General features: G+C 51.9%; 1 protein-coding gene across 1 annotated transcript in view; it reads left to right on the top strand.

Moving 5' to 3' along the window:
* Positions 1 to 1,463: 1,463 nt before the first annotated feature.
* Positions 1,464 to 22,149, top strand: part of Obscn (obscurin, cytoskeletal calmodulin and titin-interacting RhoGEF) — a 150,599-nt gene continuing 129,913 nt past the window's right edge. Inside the window, 9 exon segments of the mRNA XM_045151723.1 lie at positions 1,464 to 2,460; positions 3,079 to 3,348; positions 3,884 to 4,144; positions 4,473 to 4,781; positions 5,080 to 5,346; positions 5,861 to 6,133; positions 7,622 to 7,897; positions 9,419 to 9,694; positions 21,022 to 21,297. Of these exon segments, the coding sequence (XP_045007658.1) occupies positions 1,464 to 2,460; positions 3,079 to 3,348; positions 3,884 to 4,144; positions 4,473 to 4,781; positions 5,080 to 5,346; positions 5,861 to 6,133; positions 7,622 to 7,897; positions 9,419 to 9,694; positions 21,022 to 21,297 (3,205 nt within the window).

Below are 22,149 nucleotides of genomic sequence, written 5' to 3'. Positions count from 1 at the left end.
CTCTTGCTGTTCCAGAGTCAGCATGTGCTGTTGCCGAGGGCTGGGCCCAGCGCCCCTGAAACAGCCGTACCAGGCTGCTGCATATACGTGTTCAAGTGTCTCTGGCTGGGCCGCCTCAGGCCCGGCAAAAGGATGCCCTGTTTTGTTTATGGGAACTCTCTAGATTGATGGCGTGAGTTCTGGGGAGTGCTGGGAAGACCTCTGGCTCAAGGCCCCTGCTAGCTGATGTTAAAACAGTCCTTTCATGAAACGGGTGCTGAATCCACCTGGGCTCTGCTCGATGCTGCCTGGTGGCCATGAGTCCTGTGAGATGAGGCTGGCTGAAAGTGGAGTGGGGTAGGGGACTGAGTTGCTGACTGGGCAGTGAGTCAGCAAACCAGGACCAACCCCAGCTCTGGTGCAGGCTTGAATCCTAGAAGGGGATTATGGGGATTAGGTACCTGAATCACAGGACTGGGCACTGGAGGGCCCCTGGGAACATCGACGACTTCATCCTGCTGTAGGCAGTCCATGTTCAGAGAGTGGAGGCTCTGAGTAAGGGCAGATGCTGGGGGCTGTGGTGAAGGCCTCACACTAGGGTACCTGTGTCTGCCAGGAGTGGGCGAGGTGAAGCACGTGAGGCCAGCCATGGTACTCGCTCCTCTGTAAGACCTAGTGCCCGCAGGCAGTCTCATCCCATCCCACTTGGGTCAGGAGTGGCTAGCTGGGCTGAGTCTTGGGTGGGCAAAAGCCAGTGCCACCTGGAGCCTTTGGTGTTGCCAATTCACAGAAGACTGAAGCACATAACCCTGTCATCGCCGGGGGTCCGGCTGGCAGGGCCATGGCTGAGGTCTGGTACTGACAAGGTCACTGGGCTCCAGGCTACCTAGGCCCAGTTGCTTCCCAGCTTTTACAGGATTGTAATTCCAGGTACTTACTGTGCTCTCCTGATCTCCTTTGGGCCAAACAAGGGCGGACAGGCAGGCGAATTCTAAGAAACTATATATATATATATATCAATCACACACACACACACACACACACACACACACACACACATAAAATCGACTGCCCAGTGGGTAGAGACACTTGTTAGGGAAAGCCTCTGGAGCTGGGTGGGAGGGGGAGGAGGTGGGAGTGTCCTTTCTGTCCTGATGGTTGATGACGAACATGTCCCCTTGGGGCTCAAAGGCTCAGGAGGATATCGCTTTGGGGGTGGTGTTTGGAGCTGGGGGCAGAAGGAGACGCTTCTACTAGTCAGGTTACTTGCCAGACCGCCCAATTCATGAAAGAGCCTACTGAGCAGTGCTGCGCCTGGGGGGTGAGGAAGAGGAGGTTTGCTGGGCAGGTGGTGCAGAGTTGTCCTGTTAAGCTGGCAGCAGGAGATAAAGGAACGGGGGTGGAACACAGGTGAAGGGTTCACCCCAGCACGTCGATGATCACCGTCCCTCTTCCTTGCAGCCCCCGCACCCCAGGCCAACACCATGGACCACTCCTTCAGCGGTGCCCCCCGCTTCCTGACGCGGCCCAAGGCTTTCGTGGTGTCCGTGGGCAAGGATGCCACGCTGAGCTGTCAGATAGTGGGCAACCCCCGGCCTCACGTGAGCTGGGAGAAGGACAAGGAGCCCGTGGAGGCCGGAGCGCGCTTCCGCCTGGCCCAGGACGGAGACATGTACCGCCTCACCATCCTGGACCTGGCGCTGGGCGACAGCGGGCAGTACGTGTGCCGAGCGCGGAACGCCATCGGCGAGGCCTTCGCGGCCGTGGGCCTGCGGGTGGACGCGGACGCCACGCTCGCGGAGCAGGCGCCCCACTTTCTGCTGCGGCCCACCTCCATCCGCGTGCGCGAGGGCGCCGACGCCACCTTCCGCTGCCGCGTGCGTGGCTCTCCGCCGCCAGCAGTGAGCTGGTCCAAAGACGGGCGGCGCCTCGGGGCACCGGACGCGCCCCGCGTGCGCGTGGAGGAGCACGGCGAGGCGAGCGCGCTTCGCATCCGGGCGGCGCGGCCGCGCGACGGGGGCACCTACGAGGTGCGCGCCGAGAACCCGCTGGGCACGGCGAGCGCCGCCGCCGCGCTCGTGGTGGACTCGGACTCCTCCTCCTCCTCGGCCGAGGCTGCCGGGCCGCCCGGGGCCTCCACGGCCGCGCTCCTGGCGCACCTGCAGCAGCGGCGCGAGGCCATGCGCGCCGAGGGCATCCCCGCCTCGCCACCCGGGGCCGCCACGCGCACCTGCACCGTGACCGAGGGCAAGCACGCGCGCCTCAGCTGCTATGTGACCGGAGAGCCCAAGCCAGAGACCGTGTGGAAGAAGGACGGGCAGCTGGTGACCGAGGGCCGGCGACACGTGGTGTACGAGGACGAGCAGGAGAACTTCGTCCTCAAGATCCTGTTCTGCAAGCAGTCGGACCGCGGCCTCTACACGTGCACGGCCTCCAACCTCGTGGGCCAGACGTACAGCTCCGTGCTGGTGGTCGTGCGAGGTGAGCCCTGGCCAGGGTAGTGGGGCTTGTGAGCCTTGAGCGAGGCTCCGTCCGGACTCCCGTCCGCTCGACACAAGTAGGTCTAGGAATACGAAGTCTGAGGTCTGGGTGGCTGTGGCCATTCATGCGCATTTCAGTTTCTCAAGGTGCACGGACCAGACCCTTGGCCTGTCTTATTATGAGGACCCAGTCCCTCTGCCAACTGTCCCCCCCTACCCTCGAAGTCTCTCTGATCCTTCCCCACACCCCACTTATGTCCTAACCCGGTGCGGACTCCTTCCCACTCCACTTCCCTCGGAGCCTCCCACCATCTCCTCCCCATCCTCTCCACCTCATCTCCCACCCCCACTCCACTCTGCCTCCTCCCCATTTTCGTTGCTTTCGGTCCCCTCCCCGCCCCAAACTTCTCTGCCCACTCACGGGGGCTCCAGACATCTCCTTTACCTCTTCCCACCTGCTACCTCGGGTTACCTGTCCCCTCTCTTCCGCGAGAGCGGGTCAGTGTCCTCGACTTGCCCCGCCCCTGCCTCGCCCGACCCCACCCCTCGCCCGACCACGCCCTTCCTCGCCGGCCCGCCCCCGCCCCGCCCCGTCTCACTCGCCCTCCACCCGCTGCAGAGCCCGCGGTGCCCTTCAAGAAGAGGCTGCAGGACCTCGAGGTCCGGGAGAAGGAGTCGGCCACGTTCCAGTGCGAGGTGGCGCAGGCGGCCACCGAGGCCGCGTGGTTCAAGGAGGAGACGCGGCTGTGGGCGAGCGCCAAGTATGGCATCGAGGAGGAGGGCACCGAGCGCCGGCTGACGGTGCGCGACGTCTCCGCCGACGACGACGCGGTGTACATCTGCGAGACCTCGGAGGGGAGCCGAACCGTGGCAGAGCTGGCGGTCCAAGGCAGGCAGGGCGGGGCGGGGCGGGGCGGGGCGAATAGGTGATGTCTGGGGCCGGGGAGGGTGGCCACGGACCGCGGGCCAGGCGCAGGGCAACGAGCGGGTTGTGGGGAAGGAAGGATTGGGATGGAGCGCGGCAGGAGATAGAAGGGGGGCTGGGCAGCCAGGATGAGAGGCACATTTGGGGTGGAGTATAGTAGAATGGAATGGGTCCGTCCGGCTGGCAAGAAGATGCCCAGCAATGGGCGGGAGGAGGGATAAGCAGAGGGACACGACCACGCCCTTGGAGAAGAGGGGTGTGTGAGCAAGAGGTGAGGGTTGAGTAGGGGCCTAGGTATTAGGCATGGAGGCCTTGAGGTTGGGAGGTAGGGGTGTGTGTGTGTGTGTGTGTGTGTGTAAGGGCCCTGCTGAGTGGGTGTGGAAGGCTGTTGCTGGATGGACAGGTGGATGGCATCGAGGCCCTAGGGCAAGTAGGTGGTAGGGAGTCTGGGGTATGCAAAGGGGCCTGTCTTACCAGCTCTGGAATCTTCCCACCCCAGGGAACTTGACCAGAAAGCTGCCTCGGAAGACCGCGGTGCGGGCTGGGGACACAGCCATCTTTTGGGTGGAGCTGGCTGTCCCTGAGGGTCCTGTCCGCTGGCTGCGGAACCAGGAGGAGATGGTGGCTGGGGGCCGGGTAGCCATCTCTGTAGAAGGCACGTGCCACACTCTGACCATCTTCCAGTGCACCTTGGAGGATGTGGGTGAGGTGGCCTTTGTGGCTGGTGGCTGCCGGACAACCACTCAGTTCTGCGTGTCAGGTAAGGTCCTCAAGGAGTTCAGTCTTCGGGTGATATTTTTTCCCCAGCTCTCCCCACTACAGTCCACAGGGCACAGCCAGCAGCACCCCGGGCCTCCCTCACTGCCTCAGGGAGGGGTAAGGGAGGCAGACACTATACTGTGGGTCCCCACCCCCATAGGTTCCTGAGTTCGGGGGGCTTTACACTGTCTCTGAGTGGCAGCAGGTCTTGGGAGGATGGCTGGTGGTCTGGTCTGCTAGGGGCTGAGGGTTTTATGATTCTCTTTTGGGGTGGTCAGAGTTGAGGGAGGGAGCTACCAGTTGGTAACTGTGGCCTATCTTCTACCCAGCCCCCAGGAGACCACCCTTGTACCCCCCTGCTGACCCTGTGGTAAAGGCCAGGACAGAGAATTCTGTGACCCTCAGCTGGTCCCCACCACCCCACGGGGACCACCCCGTTACCATTGATGGTTACGTAGTAGAGAAAAGGCGCCTTGGTGCTTATGCCTGGAGCCGGTGCCACGAGGCTGAATGGGTGGCTACGCAGGAGTATACTGTCGCTGGTGTGACTGAAGAGGGAGACTTCCAGTTCCGGGTGTCAGCCATCAACCGCTTTGGCCAGAGTCCCTACTTTGAATTCCCAGGGACCATCCACTTGGGTAAGTGGGACCATCCAGTAATGGCACAGGGAGCTGCCCCCTGCTCTGAATCATTAGGTCCAGAATTGTGGCCCACTTTCCAGTAGGGCCACAAGCGACCTTATAGGGAGTCTTGATGGAGGCACCAGAACTTTCTCAGGCTGAAGGAGAAGCTGTAGGAGCCCCAGGGGAATGTGCCTCAGCTGTCCCTCCCCGGCAGAGACAGGGGCATCTGGGTCCCGCCTCCTTAGGAAGAGGAAGGGAAGATAGAGCTTCACATCGCCTGGCCCCATCCCCCCTAATGCCAGCTGTCCTGCAGTCCCCCAGCTGGCTGTGAAGACACCTCTGAAGGCAGTGGAGGCCATAGAGGGTGGCGAGGTCACCTTCTCCGTGGATCTCACAGTGGCCTCTTCGGGCCAGTGGTTCCTGGATGGAGAGGCCTTGAAGGCCAGCAGAGTGTATGTGATCCATCATGACCGCACCCGGCACACGCTCACTATCCGAGAAGTGCCTGCCAGCTTGCATGGGGCACAACTGAAGTTCGTGGCTGATGGAATTGAAAGCAGTATCCGGATGGAGGTGCGAGGTAGGCATGAGATGCTGACCCCCATTTTCTCTGGGGTTGGGAACAGGGTGTGGGGAGAGGGACTGAGGGCAGTGGGATGAAGGGGGCCAGGCCAGGAGGGTGAGGGGTGTAGCTCCCTCCAGGCTGGCTGGCATGGGCAGGCATTGTGTGTGCGGATGAGGGGCCCTGTGGCTGGACCTCATCTTATTGTCTCTTTTCTCTCTCCCTCTTCTGTCTCTTCTTACATGTTCTCTCTGCCTCTCTATTTCTTCCTTCTGTCTTCTTCTCCCCACACCTGGATTTTCCTACTGAATCCCTCCCTCCCCTGTTGATTTGTGGCCTTCCCTTTTGCTCCCCTTTCTATCCCTCATTTTCCCCCCTGTCTGCTGCTTGTCTTCCAATCCACCCTTTCCTCTCGGAGCTCTCCTATCCCTTTCCTTTCTCTATTCGCTCTGCATCTCTTGTCTTTGTCCTCTCCTTCATTACCTGTGACCTGTCTGTGGTCCCTCATCTGTCTAACCATCCCTGGCCTCAGGGCGGACTACCAACAAGCCACCAGCTGTGGCTGCACGGGAGGTGCGAGCCCGGCTGCACGAGGAGGCGCAGCTGCTGGCAGAGCTGTCAGACCAGGCTGCGGCTGTGACATGGCTGAAGGATGGTCGAGAGCTGCCACCAGGCCCCAAGTACGAGGTGCAGACGTCAGCTGGGCAGCGGGCACTGCTGGTGCATGATGTGGTACAGGACGATGCTGGTCTTTATGAGTGCATCAGTCGTGGGCGTCGCATTGCCTACCAGTTGTTGGTGCAAGGTGAGAGAGCTGGAGGGTGGTGGGCCTGGCATCTGTGTCCCCCCTGGGCCCCACTGCGGCGCTTGCGGGAAACACACCCTCGGCTCCTGCCCCCAGTCATGCTCTGAGGTGTTCAGCGCAGTCGGGTAGTTGTTATCTGGCCGCGTGGGGGCTGGAAGGCAGGTTCAGCTCTATAGGAGGAAGGACTCCCTGACGCTGGTCAGAGCCTCCTTGGTCTGGGCGAGGCTTTAGTGGCTCATGTGATCTGAGTCTAGGCCCCTTCAATGTGGGCCTGCTGGTCGCCAAGTGCACGCCAAGTCCAGTGCGGTCCTTGACTGGGCAGCTGTCTGCCACACCCCGCAGGTCTCACGGCCCTTCTGCACAAAGGCAAGGCAGGTGTTTGCGGGGATGCTGTGGCTGAGGACCCCCAGCATGGGGTTTAGTGTGAAGTCTCAGAGGCCGTTTCCAAATGCTGTGATACACGGATGGCAAGGAGCTGGGCCCTTCCTGCTGATGGTTCTTGCTGCAGAACAGAGGGACACGGTGTTGACTGGTGATGGCTCCCATCACCACTTGTTTCGGCCATGTGAGCCAGGATGCTATGGCCTTGTTGCCCTGGTGTGAGCCATCAGTGCAGCCGCTACTTCCAGGAGCTCACCCTGTCTGGACCTCAAGAGGATTAGGGTTCCCCATGCCACTGGGCCTCTGAGCCAAGTCCAGTTACACCTCTGAGGATAGGGAGGCCACCTAGCTGAAAACTCTACTGTTGCCTTTCAGACACAAGCGTGTAACCATTTTGCACACGGATGTCCAAAAACCTGCACACACACAAAGGCAAAAAAAAAAAAAAAAAAAAAAAATCCACACCAGGATCCTTAGCACTGTTCATGGTTGCAAGTCTGGTTTTACCCAAGAGTGAAAAAGCGTGATGTTGTCACTTTTCAGTTGCTGGGGCAAGTCAGGACCATGTTCATGAATGACAACTTCCTCTTTCCTAGAGAGCGTGACTGGTGACGGATAGATGAGGGGATGAGGCAGAAAGCTGTCTTGGACTTCACAGGATGGCCTTGTGACTTCATGGTAGGGGAGGGGTCAGGCATCACCCCTCCTTGTGTAAATAGGAAGAGCCACACCCAAGCACACAGGGCACTGAGGATCCCTGTGTCAGGACCTGGGTTTCCTAAGATCCAGTGTTCGTTAGCCAATATCCAAGACTGTGGAGTTTCCATATATGTATGTACAAATTATAGATATAATTTATTTTATGAGAAAGAGAGAGGGAGGGAGAGAGAGAGAGAATATGGGTGCACTCAGGCCTTTAACCACTGCAAACTCCAGAAGCATGTGCCACCTTGTGTGTATCTGGCTTATGTGGGTATTGGGGAATCAAACCTGGGTCCTTTGGCTTTGCAGGCAAGCACCTTAACCGCTAAGCCATCTCTCCAACACCAAGACTTTGGAGTTTTGCTTGGCTGGATCCTCTGACTCTGTGTCCCTGTTTGTCACTAGAACCCAACGTGGTGTTTGCCAAGGGGCAGCCAGCACGCAGTGAGGTGAAGGCAGAGGCTGGGGCCAGCGCCATGCTGAGCTGTGAGGTGGCCCAGGCCCAGACGGAGGTGACGTGGTTCAAGGATGGGAAGAAGCTGAGTTCGAGCTCGAAGGTGCGCGTGGAGGCCTCGGGGTGCACGCGGCGGCTGGTGGTGCAGCAGGCGGGCAAAGTGGACGCCGGGGAGTACAGCTGCGAGGCCGCAGGCCAGAAGGTCGCCTTCCATCTTGACATTGATGGTGAGTGCCAGGATTGGGCTGGATGGGGAGAGGCTGTGAGTATTGGATGTGATACTGAAGGACCTGTCTAAACATCTTAGGTCACCATGAGGCCCTGGCGTTCTTGTTGTCCTTAGACCTCAGCACCATTGTTCCCAGCTCTCTCCAGTGGGTCTTAGCTTTGTCTCTATGTTGAAACTAGAGTAGGTGAATGGGCTGACATGACTTCAGGTGCCGCCTTGCGATGGTGATCTGAAGGTGATGGGATTTGTAGTGAACAGAGCTGTGCTTGGTGCCCAGTCCTATGTGATGGCCCTCCTTGTGTGGTGTTTTCTGCAGTGGTAAGGGCGGGGTGGAGGTGGACATTCAGTGATTGGAGAGCAAGTTCTGTGGATGGCAGGGAATTTCTCTGTCTCCCCATTCATACTTGCTGACCCCCTAGAGCTCTGCAAGTCTTTGCTTGGGCCCTTGGTAATCCCCAGTGTGTCCATCAATGTGTGTCCTCCACTGTCCACCCTATCTCTGAGGACCCCACATGGTTTTAGTATGAGGCCACACACAGTGTAACCACTTTCTCCTGGTGGCCCTACCTGGCATCTTGCTCCGTTGTATTCCTTTTGCAGCATGGCCAAGAAAGATGTGAGTTTCTGGACTGGGGCTCAAAGTGGCCATCCGTCCCAGTCCTGTCCTCTTGCTGTCGATGGCCCTATTGTTGCAGCAGACAGCTTCAGGTTCGCTGAGATGAATTTCCAGACCAGACACAGTTTTGGAGGAAGGGATATTTATTGAAGCTTACAGATCCAGGGGAAGTTCCATAATGGCAGAAGAAGCTGGTCTGCCTTTACAGATCCAAGGAGAGAGCAAGAGAGAGAGAAAGGGAGGGGGGAGGGAGGGAGTGAGGAAGCACAAACCCCAAACCGAAAGCCACACCACACAGCATAGTTCAGGAACTCCAGCTAGGCACACTTTGCAAATCTTTAGATTGGAATCTCCAGCCCACCACCACACTTTAGGGCTGGACTCTGAGATCCATCCAGTGACACTGCCTCCAGCCAGGTGGCTGCAGATCCAAACTACAAGCTAATAAAACACTGAATATATTGTGGGCCATATCTCAACCCTGCTTCCTTTTGCTGTCTATACGGCCCCTTGTGCATGGAGAGAGCTGGGAAGCCATGGATGGCCTAGAATTACTGGAGGACCCAAGGTAGGGAAGAATCAGGATTGTCCTGTTCCCAAAGTTCAGGCTGATGATCTGTCTAGGAGGTCGTCTAGGCTGTGGTAACTTCAAGGGCTGCAACACCTCACCTACCAGAAAACACCATAGTGGGCCTGGAAGTGCTTAGTGTATAGTAGGCTGTGCCAGGAACTGGCTGCATCCAGCCTTCCACATAGGCTGCTTGTGGTACAGAACCTTGTTCACTGTCATGCCATGCTTTTGCTGCTCATGTAACTTGACCATTACTAGACTCTAGTGAGCCACAGACCCTGAGAAGGGACCAGGGCTGGTCTGAAGTCTCTTAACTCTGTATCTTTCTCCAGAGTCCAAGATGGTGTTTGCCAAGGGGCAGCCAGCACGCAGCGAGGTGAAGGCAGAGGCTGGGGCCAGCGCCACGCTGAGCTGCGAGGTGGCCCAGGCCCAGACAGAGGTGACGTGGTTGAAGGACGGGAAGAAGCTGAGCTCGAGCTCGAAGGTGTGCGTGGAGGCCTCGGGGTGCACGCGGCGGCTGGTGGTGCAGCAGGCGGGCAAGGCGGACGCCGGGGAGTACAGCTGCGAGGCCGCGGGCCAGAAGGTCGCCTTCCGCCTGACCATCCCAGGTGAGTTGTGTGGTGGTATGACTTGCACCTGTCCAGGTGACAGTGTCTGCTGTTACCTTGCTGTCACTTTGCACCCTGGGCACACCTTGCCTGGGAGGGCTGATTTTCTGTTTCATAATCAGTTTCTAAAAATTCCCAGCGTCCCTGGGTGCATCGTGGTACCTTGTACATCTGTCGTGTCTTGTTTGCTGCCATGAGGTTGGACAAACCTGGGGCTTTGGTCTTCATGATTAGGTCGCTAAAGCTCTGTGGTCAGAGCAGGGTACCACAGCTTACATTGATGATGGGGAGCCTCCAGGCCCTTGTTATGATTCCAGCCCTGGAAGGGGCTTTTGTTCTCTCCTCCCTTGCTTCAGCTGGTGGGGGCAGTCTGTTCTTTTATCCCTCCTGCCTCAGACCGCTGGCTATCCTGTGTGCCTCCTCCAAGGTGGAAGACCAGGGAGGGCGTGGAAGCTTACATGTGCCTGGTATTGCTGTCTCATCCCTTCAGGGGCAAAGTGACCTGCCTCGGCCTGTGCCCTCCTCTTACCCATCTCCCTGCCTTTTTCCTAGGGCTGGCAGGTGTCTCTGCAAACACACTGTCTTGTGGCACCTCCCTCAAAAGCCCCTGCTATCTGATGCTGGTTGTTGACATTTCCCTCTATTGGTGATAATGGTGGGTTCAACTGCGATGCAGTGGCCGGCCCATTCCTCCTTAGTTTTGAGGTTTCCAGGAGTAATGCAGAGGCTCTAGTCGCTGGTGGCCTACATTGGTGTCCCTTGCTCCCCCTGCTGTGGGGTAGTGTGCTTATTGCTGCTGTCTCAAGCTCCAGGTTCTGGAGACACACTGCTCTTGTAAGTCAGCATGGAGTCCCCACCTGTACCTGCTGTGTCTTGAGGATGCAGGGGAGAAGGGATCATCCCCGGCCAGCACTTCACATGGCCAGGGAACTGCTGCCTTCCTCCCAGGAGTCGTCTTTCCCAGATTCTTCCCTTCCTCCATGCACTGTGGGTGGCTGTGGCCCTACGGGTTTACATGCATGAAGCTGCCTTCTTTTGGAGTGGGTCTTGGTTGTTGTTGGCTTTAGCTGTTAGCTTGTTGCATTAGGTACTTTTCTTTTTTACAAGTTACTTTTCTTGTTGCTGTGAGCAAACACCTGATCAGAAGCTACTTAAAGAGAGGGTTTATTTTTTTGGGCTTTCAGTTTGGGTGGAAGGTTTCAAGGAAAGGAAAGGCATGGTGGCAGGAGCTAAAAGCCAGCTTGTCACATGGGCAGGCAGAAAACAAGGAACAAACAGGAAGTGGGTCCAGACTATAGCATTTCAAGGCCTGCCCAGGTAACCTACTTCCTTCAGCAACCTCCTAAAGGTTCTACAACCTTCCAAAACAGCACCACCAGCTGGGGACCAAATATTCAAACACATGAGCCTATGGGGGACATTCCAGTCACAACACCTGCTAGCTTCTTGGGAGATTTGTTTGTCTCACTACCTTCCTGTCTGCAACTTGGTCTTGGTGCCTCTGTCAAAATATTCTCTGTAATGTAAGATTCCATGCAAGAAGTCATCTTTAGGGCCGGAGAGATGGCTAAGTGCATAAGGCACTTGTCTGCAAAGCCTAAGGACCCAGGTTCGATTCCCCTGTACCCACATAAAGCTAGATACACAAGATGGCATGCATCTGGAGTTTGTTTGCACTGGTTAGAGGCTCTGATGTGCGTGTTCTCTCCATCTGCCTCACTCTCAAATAAATAATTTTTTTAAAAAGAAGTCATCTTTAACGTGAAAGTTAAGGATGCACTGTTTCCAACCTTTCTTTTTGTTTTGTTTTGAGACAGAGGCTCAGACTGGCCCCAGATTTGAGATTACCTTCACACACGACACACACACACACACACACACACACACACACACACACACACGGGATCAAACCCAGCACCTTTCACATGCCAGATAAGTGCTCTACTGTTGAGCTACGTATCCTCTCTGAATTGCTTATTATTACTATTATTATTATTGCTTTTGCAGTCTAAATTAATCTTTTTGAGGCAGGGTATCACTGTAGCCCAGGCTGACTTGGAACTCACTGTGTGACCCATTCTGGCCTCACATCCTCCTACCTCAGTCTCCTGAGTGCTGGAATTAAAGTCTTGAGCCACCATGCTTGGATTAAGTCAATTAAAACATAATAACAGGTTATATTTTGTCCTTTTCATATGTATATATATGTATATATTTCATTGTACCTTACTCATATTCACCTCCCATCCTCCCTTCCCTATCTCACTGTCCTCTGCATGATCCCAGTTCATATGTATGTGTATATATGCAGTAATTTTTAAAACTCTAGATTCTGTATGTGAGATGAAACATGTAATATGTTAAAAAATTTACTTATTTGAGAGACAGAGAGAGAGGGAAAGAGAGGATATGGGCATTCCAGGGCCTCCTGCTGTGGCAAGTGAATTCCAGATGCATATGCACCTGGCTGCACATGGGCACTAGGGAGTCGAATCCAGGCCATTGGATTTTGCTCGCAGTATCTTTAACCACTGAGTCATCTCTCCAGTCCCAGACACTTAATTGATAACTGAGTCTTATCTCACTTAACATAATGTTCTCCAGTTCCATCCATTTTCCTGAAAATGGCATGATTTCTTCTTTTGTGGCTGACTAGAACTCCATGGTGTATAAGCACTATATTTTCTTTACTCATCAGTTGATGGGTATCTAGGGTGATTCCATTTTCTAGATACTGTGAGTAGAGCAACAACGAACATGGATGTGCAAGTATCTTTGTAGTAAGATATAGAGTCTTTAAGTATAGGCCCCGGTGTGGTATGGCTGAGTCATATGAGAAGTAACGAACTGTGAGCCCAACTTTTTTGTAGAAACTTTTACACTGGTTTTCTCAGTGACTGCGCCTGTTTAGTCCCACCAGCCCTAGGAAGGAGGAGTTCCTTTTTCTGTAGATCCTCGCCGGCGTTTGTTGTCATTTGCTTTCCTTTTTTTATGAGCAAATCCAGTTTATTTTAGTGCCATGTCATTTTAAAAGCCTCATAGGTTAGTGGGAGCCCTGGTTCCCTAGGACAGCATTCCAGAGGTACTGAAATTTGTCACCTTTCTCCATAAGCCTCCTCCTCCTGCTCCAAGCAGTTCATCTAAGCCCACAGCTTCAGAAAGCCAGTTGTCTCTTTAGTCAGTCTACTTCTCTGGTTCCTGGTTTTCTTTCAAGGGAGGGAAGTCAGATATTTCCAACAGGGAATAGAACTACAGTGGAGTTTCCAGTTTTGGTTCTTGGAAGATGGAGTGAAGGAAAAGCTCCCCGACTCCAGAGGAAACGACGTAGTTGCAGTTGAGGTAGATCCCTTCATGACAACCTTGTGAAAATGGGGAAGGATCCTGCAGAACGAAACTTAGTAAAAGAGTTACCAATGAGGATCCACTTGATAGTTGAGAAGAGGATCTTCATAAATGGGAACCTTCAGATCCTAGAAATGGGAAGGGCCTAATAAGAGCCCACGAGGAATCTGCCACAAGTAAATAAAAATAATCTGAGGAACAGTTCTTAATTTTGAGGGCAGATTAAATACTTGGGAGCAGCAGGAAACAACAACAAAAGTCCCCAGAACGATGAGAAAATGCTGACGTCAGTCTGGTATAAAATTCCAGCCGAGGTTTCTAGTAGTGGTGGCTGCTTTAGCCTCCTGCCTGTTCTGCTGTAGGGCCTCAAACTTTGACTGAGCAGGGTAGTAGAAAAGGCTAGAAAGAGGGGCTTGAAGAGGATGAATTTTGACTCTTCATCTCTATTATTTAATTTCTTTTATTCGAAAGTAGTCTTCAGTGACAGGGAAGCCTGGCCTCCCAAGATCAGAGCCAGCTAGAGCTGGTTTTTGCTGGAAGAGGGTGGTTGGGGAGACTGATGAGGGCAGAGATACCCCACTCTGCTGGTGGTCTTGTGAGCCTGGGGTGTGGTGGGAAGGGGATGAGGCAGGAATGGCAAGCTGGGCATATGGGACCCAACTCAGTCCCCAGCTTCGTTCTCTTGTGATGTCTCCCCATCAGTGGCATTCTCTGCAGTCTTGGAGGCCTTCACACACTCTTTTTTCCTTTTTCTGGCTTGCAGAACTCTGGAGAAGGGCCTTTAGTTCTGCGTCCTGGACCTCCATCTCAGACTTGCAGAGGTCAGGCTCAAAAGGACCATGAGTCACCTGCATGGGGCCATTGGGCATGAGTAGAACTGTAAATTTAAACAGGGCAACAAATTCACTCTCCTCCTCACAGAGAACATTAATTGGGTGGTAGCAACTCGTGCTTGGCACACTCCACCACACCCACCCTGGCCTCCTCCTCACCTTCAAACGCTCTAAAGTAAATGGCACAGCATCAAAAGGCCCTTTCCACCTCACTGAAAAGGCACGCAAGGTTCTCACTTGCAGCCCGTATTGCCTCGAGGGGTCTCGTTTGTAAGTGGTGGCTCTGTGTCTAGCATCCTGGCCCCTGTCTCCTCCTGAGCCGCCGAGGACACACCACGTTTAAGTCGTGTCCCGCAAGCTCGGTCTTTTCCTGGTTCCTCTGTTGGTCTGTGGGATTCTGGATAGCGGTTTTCTCTCCATCGATGGCGTGCTGCTTCAGCTGGCGTGATAGCACGCCGCCCACCGTGCGCGGTTGGCCGCGTGAGCGGCTGGGTTCCAGGCTTCTCTGCTCGCATGCTCTGGTTTCCGGGCTCGGCCAGGTGGAAGGCAGCTTCAGCGCACAGGTGAGCCGCCCTAATGACATCTGCCTCCCGGCCTGTTGCTTGGGCACCCTGTGCTACACCAACCACAAAAGTGTGAGCCGCGTTATCAACAAAGCCACCCACATGGACCCCAAGACCAATTTTTAGTCAGTCACCTTCCTTGAGACTGTAGTCCTGGACACTCTTCAAAGGGGAGAAGTGACGTCCACAGTTATGTACCGAAACGTGGTAGGAAAGGCAATACCTTTCTTCATTTCTCTTTCTTTCTTGAAGATTTTCCTTGCTTCTTCCGTAATCATGGCATCCCCTTTCTCACACAGACTCAATACCGACACCTCCGAGCTGGATGCGTCCACCAGAGATCCCAGTACCCAGCTGGCGATGTCGCCCCCCATCTTATACTTGGTTATGACAATAGTTTTGCTTCTAGTGCTCATCCTCCCCGGACAACTTCTGCCCCGACCAGCGGGACCTAGTTATTCGTGAGGGCACCAGGAGGACCTTAGCCTGCAAAGAAAATGGGCGAGAGAGGGGAATGGACTCAGGCAAACCAGCGCTTGTCGAGAGTCGTTTATTCAGCCAGAAGGCTCATCTTTTAAAGTCAGTTTTAGGTAGGGGAGGGGTAAGGGGAGTAGAGGGTGAGACAGTACAGAATCTTCTTGCACAAGGCATGGATCATATGGGAGGGGGTCAGGGCGACCTAGGTGGTGGAAGGTTACAAACTCTTCTTGGCCTCAGGCCAGAGACACTGTGGTTGTTCTGAGTAGTCAAAACTCAGGGGCCTTGATACTGCAGGCGCAGAGCAGAATGTTTATTCTTTAGCCAGAATGCAGCAGGGGTGGAGGAGGGGGTAAGGGAAAGATGAAGGATTTCTTTAGGGGTGGTCCCCAACAATCTTCCGACCACCACTGTAGCTTCTCTTTCCCTGGACTGCCGCCTCTGCCTTCCCAGCCACAAGCAGTGGCCAGTCTCCTCACATGGCTAGGAAAGCGCGAGCAAGCGTCGTTTGCTTTGGCAATGAATCCATTCTGAACGGGGTGAGGTAGAACCTCAGTGTCATGTACGTTTGCTTTCATTTGTTGGCCATTTGTATTTGCTCATTCATGGTGGATTCAGGATACTCCCTGTTGGATGTTTAGCTGGCAGAGGTTTTTTTGTTCCATTCTGTAGGCCATCTCTTCATTCTGTTGGTTTGCTGTGCATTTTAATTACGTATCAGCCCATTTTTCAATTCTTGGTGTTATTTCATGAGGTGTTGTTGTCCTTTCCTATGCCTGTATATTTTTGACATGGTTTCCATTAGCTGTTTCAGGGTTTTAAGTTTTTATTTTTAAGTTTATTTCTTCTAAATGTTTTTATATATTTTATTTATTTATTTATAAGAGAGAGAGAGAGAGAGAGAGAAGGAGAGAGGGAGGGAGGGAGGGAGAGAGGGAGAGAACAGGCACATTAAGGCCTCTAACTACTGCAAATGAACTCCAGACACACCTTGTATAGCTTTCTTATGTGGGTATTGGGGACTCGAACCTCAGTCCTAAGACTTACAGGCTAGCACCTTAACTGCTAAACCATCTCTCCAGCCCTAAAAATTATTGCATTTTTTGATGAGAGAGAGCGTGAATGAGACAGACAGAGAATTGGTGTACCAGGGCCTCCAGCCACTGTAGTCAGACTCCAGATGCGTGCGCCATCTTGTGCAAATGTGCGACCTTGCGCACTTGTGTCTGGCTTACATGGGATCTGGAGAGTCAAACATGAATCCTTAGGCTTTGCAGGAAAGTATCTTAACTGCTGAGCTATCTTTTCAGTCCTAAAATTTATTTTAAAAAATATTTATTTATTTGCAATTGGAGAGATGGGGAGAGGGAGAATGGGTATGCCAGAGCCCCTAGCCACTGCAAATGAAGCTCCAGAAGCATGCATCTAGCTTTATGTGGGTACTGGTGAATTGAACCAGAACCCTTAGGCTTTGCAGACAAGTGCCTTAACTACAGAGACATCTCTCCAGCCCCTCAGGGTTTAGGTTTTACATTAAAGTCCTTGATCCATTTTGAATTGACTTTTATGCAGGGTGAGAAATAGGGATAGAATTCCATTCTACATGTGGCTGTCCGGTTTTCCCAGAATCATTTGTTGAAGAGGCTGTGTGTGTGTGTGTGTGTGTGTGTGTGTGTGTGTGTGTCTCCAGACATACATTTTGTAAGCAGAGAGAAAGAGAGAGGGAATGGGTGCACCAGAACCTCCTGATACTGCAAACACACTCCAGATGCATGTGCCACTTGGTGCATCTGGCTTTAGGTACTGGGGAATTGAACCCAGGCCATCAGGCTTTGCAAGCTGGTGCCATTAACCACTGAGCTACTTCTCCAGCCCTCTCCAATGTATGGTTTTTGACACTTTTGAAGAAGATTAAGTGGCTGTAGCTCTGTGCATTTCTGGCTCCTGTGTTCTCTTCCATTGGTGTACATGTCTGTTTTTGTGCCAGTAGCATGCTGCTTTTGGTGCTGTGGTTCTGTAGCGTGATTTAAGATTGACTGTTGTGATACTTCCAGCACTGCTCTTCTGCTTTGGATTGGTTTTCAGGAATCTTTGTGTATCTATATGTATCTTAGAAATCTATATGAATCTTAGAAATTCTGTGAGGAATTTCCTGGGAATTTTGGTGGGGATTGCATTGAATATGCAGATTGCTTTGGTAATATATAGCATGTTCACAATGTTGATTCTGTGAATCTATGAGCATGGGAGGTCTTTCCATTTTCTAGTGTATTAAATTTCTGTCTTCAGTGTTTTAAAGTTTTTATTCTTGAGGAGTTTCATCTCCTTGATTAGATTTACTCCTAAGTGTTTTATTATTAATATTATTTTAATATTTATTTATTTTAGAGATAGAGAGGAGGAGGAAGGGAGAGAATATGAGTGTGCTAGAGCCTCTTGCCACTGCAAAGAAACTCCAGGTGCATGCGCCACTTTGTGCAGCTGGCTTTATGTGGGTACTGGGGAAACAAACCCCTGCCTAAGAGACTTTGCAAGTGCCTTTAACCTCTGGACCATCTTCCCAGTCCTTTATTACATTTTAAGCCATTGTGAGTGAGATTTTTTTAGCCTAATTTCTTCCTTGGCAAGTTTGTTGAAATGGCACTAATTTTTGTATGTTGCTTTTGTTGTATATTGCTACTTTGCTGGAAGTATCTATCAAATCTAAGAATTTTCTGGCAGAATCTTTAGGGCCCTGAGTGTAGAATCATGCTTTCTGCAAACAGTGATAATTTGACTTCTTTTCCTACTTGTATTTTGCTTATTTCCTTTTCTTGCTTTAATTGCTCTAGCTGAGAATTCAGGTACTATACTGAATAAGTGTGGACACAGTGGACACCCTGATCTCACTTCTGGTATTAGAGGGAATAGCTTTTGCCCATTTAATGTATTGTTGGCTTTAGGATTGTTGTATGTAGACTTTATTTTGGGGATATGTTCCTTCTATTCATAGTTTATTTTTCTAATTAAAAAAACTATTTATTTATTTATTTAGAGAGAATGGGCGCACCAGGGCCTCCAGCCACTACCGAAGAACTCCAGATGCATGTGCCACCTTGTGCATCCAGCTTATATGGGTCCCAGGGAATTGAACTTAGGTCCTTTGGCTTTGCAGGCAAACGCCTTAACCACTAAGCCATCTCTTCAGCCTCTTTTTCTATTTTTTTCAGCATCAAGCTTTTAAAAATGATTATTATCAGTTGTGTACACAGTGTGCATACAGCCATGTTGGTACCGTTGGTAGTCTCCTCTCTGCCCTCCCTTTGGCAGGGACCCTCCTTGTTGGGAAATGTGGGTCGTGCATCATGGGGATGGCCATCAGTTATGGGTAAGAGGCAATGTCTCTGTGCATAATGTCCCAACATATGGCTCTAACAATCTGGCTATTTTGTTCTTTTTTTTTTTTTTTTTTTTTTTTTTTTTTTTTTTTTTTTTTGAGGTAGGGTTTCACTCTAGCCCAGGCTGACCTGGAATTCACTATGTAGTCTCAGGGTGACCTCTAACTCGTGGTGATCCCCCTACCTCTGCTTCCTGAGTGCCTGGATTAATGTTGTGCACCACCATGTCTGGCTATTTGTTCTTTATCTGGGTCACCTTCCTTGTTGAATTTCTCATCCGTGTGGTTGACTTTCATCTGTGTTGTTGGCTTTCTTTTTAGGTCCCGAGTTGATCTCCTTGCTTCAATCATTTGTAGTTCATATCCCCTTTGAAGTCATTGATCACTTCTACCCATCCTTTGATATTTTACTCATTTCAGTATCTTTGGATTCAGTAATTGAGGAGTCATGCTTCCTTGCTTTTTCATGTTTTTTTTTTTTTTTTGTTGTTGTTTTGTGTGTGTGTTTCTGTGTTGTGATTTGGGCATCCGTTGGTTTGGACAACTCTAATTTCAGTTTATTTGGAATCTTCTTAGTGAGGGCTCAGTGCCACTCAGTGAAGAGAAAAGTCCCAATTGCATAGTAAAATATGTGTGAGCAAAATGACATCAACTTAGAGGAATACAAACCAATATGCTCTATTGAAAATAAAATTAAAATAATAGTAAGGATAAAAGGGAAAACAAGGAAAGAAAAAACAAACAAAAAAACCTCCCCAAACACAACCTAACAAAGATAAAGATCGTTACCCCAAAGCAAATCTCACCAGTGTGTTGGGGTGTGGGAGGCTGGTGGAGCTCTGCAGTCTGTTCCTGGGGCACCTGTTTTGGAGCTTTCAGGTCCTGTCAGCATTGAGCCCCCTGAGGGAGGAAGAATGCTGCAGGAGTGTCCACTGGGCCTGAGCCTTAGGTTTTTCAGTCCTGGAGTAGAAAACCACACAGCTTCATCTGAGTTCGAGCCATCACTGACCTCTGGCTCAAGGCTGGAAGTCTCTTTGATTACCCTGCTCTTTGCTAAAGATGACAGGGACTTCGGGCCCTAAGGCCTTCATTGCTTCAGCCTCCCTGTCACCTGAGCTGCTCAGTGTGTGTCCAGCCTCCCCCATCTTCGACTGCCTCCCTGGTCCAGTCAGCTGTCTCACCCAAGAGGCTGTGACTTGAGACTCAAGGCTCCCTGACTTGTTCTTAGAGCCCAGGGTAGCTCAGTCAGTGGCGCCCTGCCACAGGCCCAGACCCATGGGGCGCAGCAGTGTTGACCTTATCTCCACTGCTGATCCATCTGGATGAATCTCCATTGTACCAGAACCCCAACTGATGTGAGGCTTCTGAGCCCCAAGGGCATGCTCTGTGGGTAGGACTGTCAGTCATTACGCCAGGGCCACCCGGCTCACCTTTGGGATGAGGCTCTTGTTCTTCCTCTCCGCACAGGTGGGAGCCAAGTACTGTTCACACCTTGGAGGGATTTAAGTGACCTCAACGATGATGTTTTTCTTTCTTCACAGGGTGGGACGCATGTAGGCATCTGTTGTATTTCCTTTTCTTTACTTTGTACATAGTTGTCATTCATTCTTCATGCAATTCTGCGGGTGGAATTCCAGGTCCAGAGCATGCTGGACAAGCCTTACCTCTGAGTTGCACCCCGTCTCATCCACACTCTTACCCACAGGGCAAGGACATGCGCACGGTCATCTAGAAGCAGGAAGGTCAGCTTCAGGAAGCGGAAGGGACACAAGGGCTTTTAGCTGCAGGATATGAGGGGCTGCGTAGGATAAGGCAGGATGATGGTTTGGGGCACATTTTAATTCAAGTGCTTTTTTTTTTTTTTGCTTTATTTTGGTTTTCCTGTTTGTATATCTTAAACTGGTTATGTGTGCAAGTGGCATCTGTTTACGTGATTGCATCTCTGAAGGTCAAGGTCAGGCATAGGAGCAGGGTCAGCAATAAGGATATTTTGAGGAGAACTAAGTGGGAGTTCTGGGGTGGAGTGTGGGTACTTCAAGCTCACAGCTGCTTGCCACTGCCTATTGGTATGTCCTAATGGAGGAGAAAGCATGAGGGGAGCCCCCAGCAGTATGTTGTGGCACCGGGGCAACCTTTCCATGAGGGGAGCCCCCAGGAGGCCCTAGGCTGTGCTGACTTTAGTGAAAAACCAGGTTGGTCTGCCCAGGTGATGATTTCTTTGCTTTGGTGAGGACAGGGTGCTTATCACAATCAAGCTGAGTGTGAGGTCCGTCCTGCAGTCTCGGCATGTGTCTGGGCATGCAAGCCCTGCGCACAGTACTGGTGGCTTTTCCTCTTGAAGGGGGACACAGCGCTGTCCTGGCTTGTGGCACTTTTGGTTTCTGGAACACCTGATTTGTGTTGTATGTCTTGTGACATGAGCCTCCAGTACGGGTCTCCATGTCCAGGGGTCAGGCTGCTGTTTGTCTGTCAAAGGCCGCTTGTCCATCATGGTCTCCCATCCAGTACCTCTGAATCAAACTGGTGTTTCTGTGATCTGGAGGGTTTTTTCTTTTTTGTTTGTTTTTGTTTTTTTTCTTGGTAGAGTTTCAATATAGCTCAGGCTGACCTGCAATTCACTATGTAGTCTCAGGGCAGCCTTGAGCTCAAGGCGATCCTCCTACTCTGCCTCCCAAACACTAGGATTAAAGGTATGCGCTACTGTGCCTTTGACCTGTGTGTTTTCTTTGTCCCCAGAGCCCAAGGAGGTGTTTGCCAAGGGGCAGCCAGCACGCAATGAGGTGAAGGCAGAGGCTGGGGCCAGCGCCACGCTGAGCTGCGAGGTGGCCCAGGCCCAGACGGAGGTGACGTGGTTCAAGGACGGGAAGAAGCTGAGCTCGAGCTCGAAGGTGCGCGTGGAGGCCTCGGGGTGCACGCGGCGGCTGGTGGTGCAGCAGGCGGGCAAGGCGGACGCCGGGGAGTACAGCTGCGAGGCCGCGGGCCAGAAGGTCGCCTTCCGCCTGGATGTGCTAGGTCAGTCTTTTGAGGATCTAGACTTACTCTTTTTTTTTTTTTTTTTTTTTTTTGTGGTTTTTTGAGGTAGGGTATCACTGTAGCTCAGAATGACCTGGAATTCACTATGTAGTCTCAGGGTGGCCTCGAACTCATGGCGATCCTCCTACCTCTGTCTCCCGAGTGCTGTGATTAAAGGCATGCACCACCATGCCCATCTAGACTTATTCTTTTATGGTGGTGATGTGAGCCTTGCTGAGACCCTAGACAGACTCTGGAGCTTTTTCCATGACACTGTGTGACAAGCGTCTGTGTATTGAGGGTGTATTAGTTACATTTCTTTTTTAAAAATATTTTTAGAAAGGGTGGGAGATAAGGGTCTAGTTCCATTGATTATTGTAACTTTTCAGTATGTTTTAAAATTGGGAAACAATACACCTCCAGTTTTTATCTTTTTTTAAAGATTGGCCATCCAGAGTTCCTGACGTTTCTGTATTAATTTTCTGATCACTTATCACATTTTACAAAATGAGGATTTTAGTAGGGTTGGCATTGACCATGTAGATCAGTTTGGGTCGTATAGCCATTTAACACGAGGCTTCTAATCCATAAGTATGGCGTGCCTCTCTGCTTACTCAGATCTCTTCAGTGGTGTCCCATGTGCTTGCACTTGCTTTGTAAGTTTATTGCTAAAACTTTACTTATTTTGCATGTATGTGTGTGTGATGGATATGTGTGTGTTCAGTGTGTGTGTGTGTGGTGAATATGTGTGCGTTCAGTGTGTGTGTATGTGTGTGTGTGTGTGTGTACACATATTGAGGCCAGAGAATAACTTTGGTGTCATCTCAGGAATGCTACCTACCTCATTTTTGA

Source organism: Jaculus jaculus, chromosome 6, assembly GCF_020740685.1.
Source record: "Jaculus jaculus isolate mJacJac1 chromosome 6, mJacJac1.mat.Y.cur, whole genome shotgun sequence".
NCBI classification, from domain to species: Eukaryota; Metazoa; Chordata; class Mammalia; order Rodentia; family Dipodidae; genus Jaculus; species Jaculus jaculus.
Note: the sequence above shows the minus strand (reverse complement) of the source record. Positions and strands in the feature narration are given on the sequence as shown.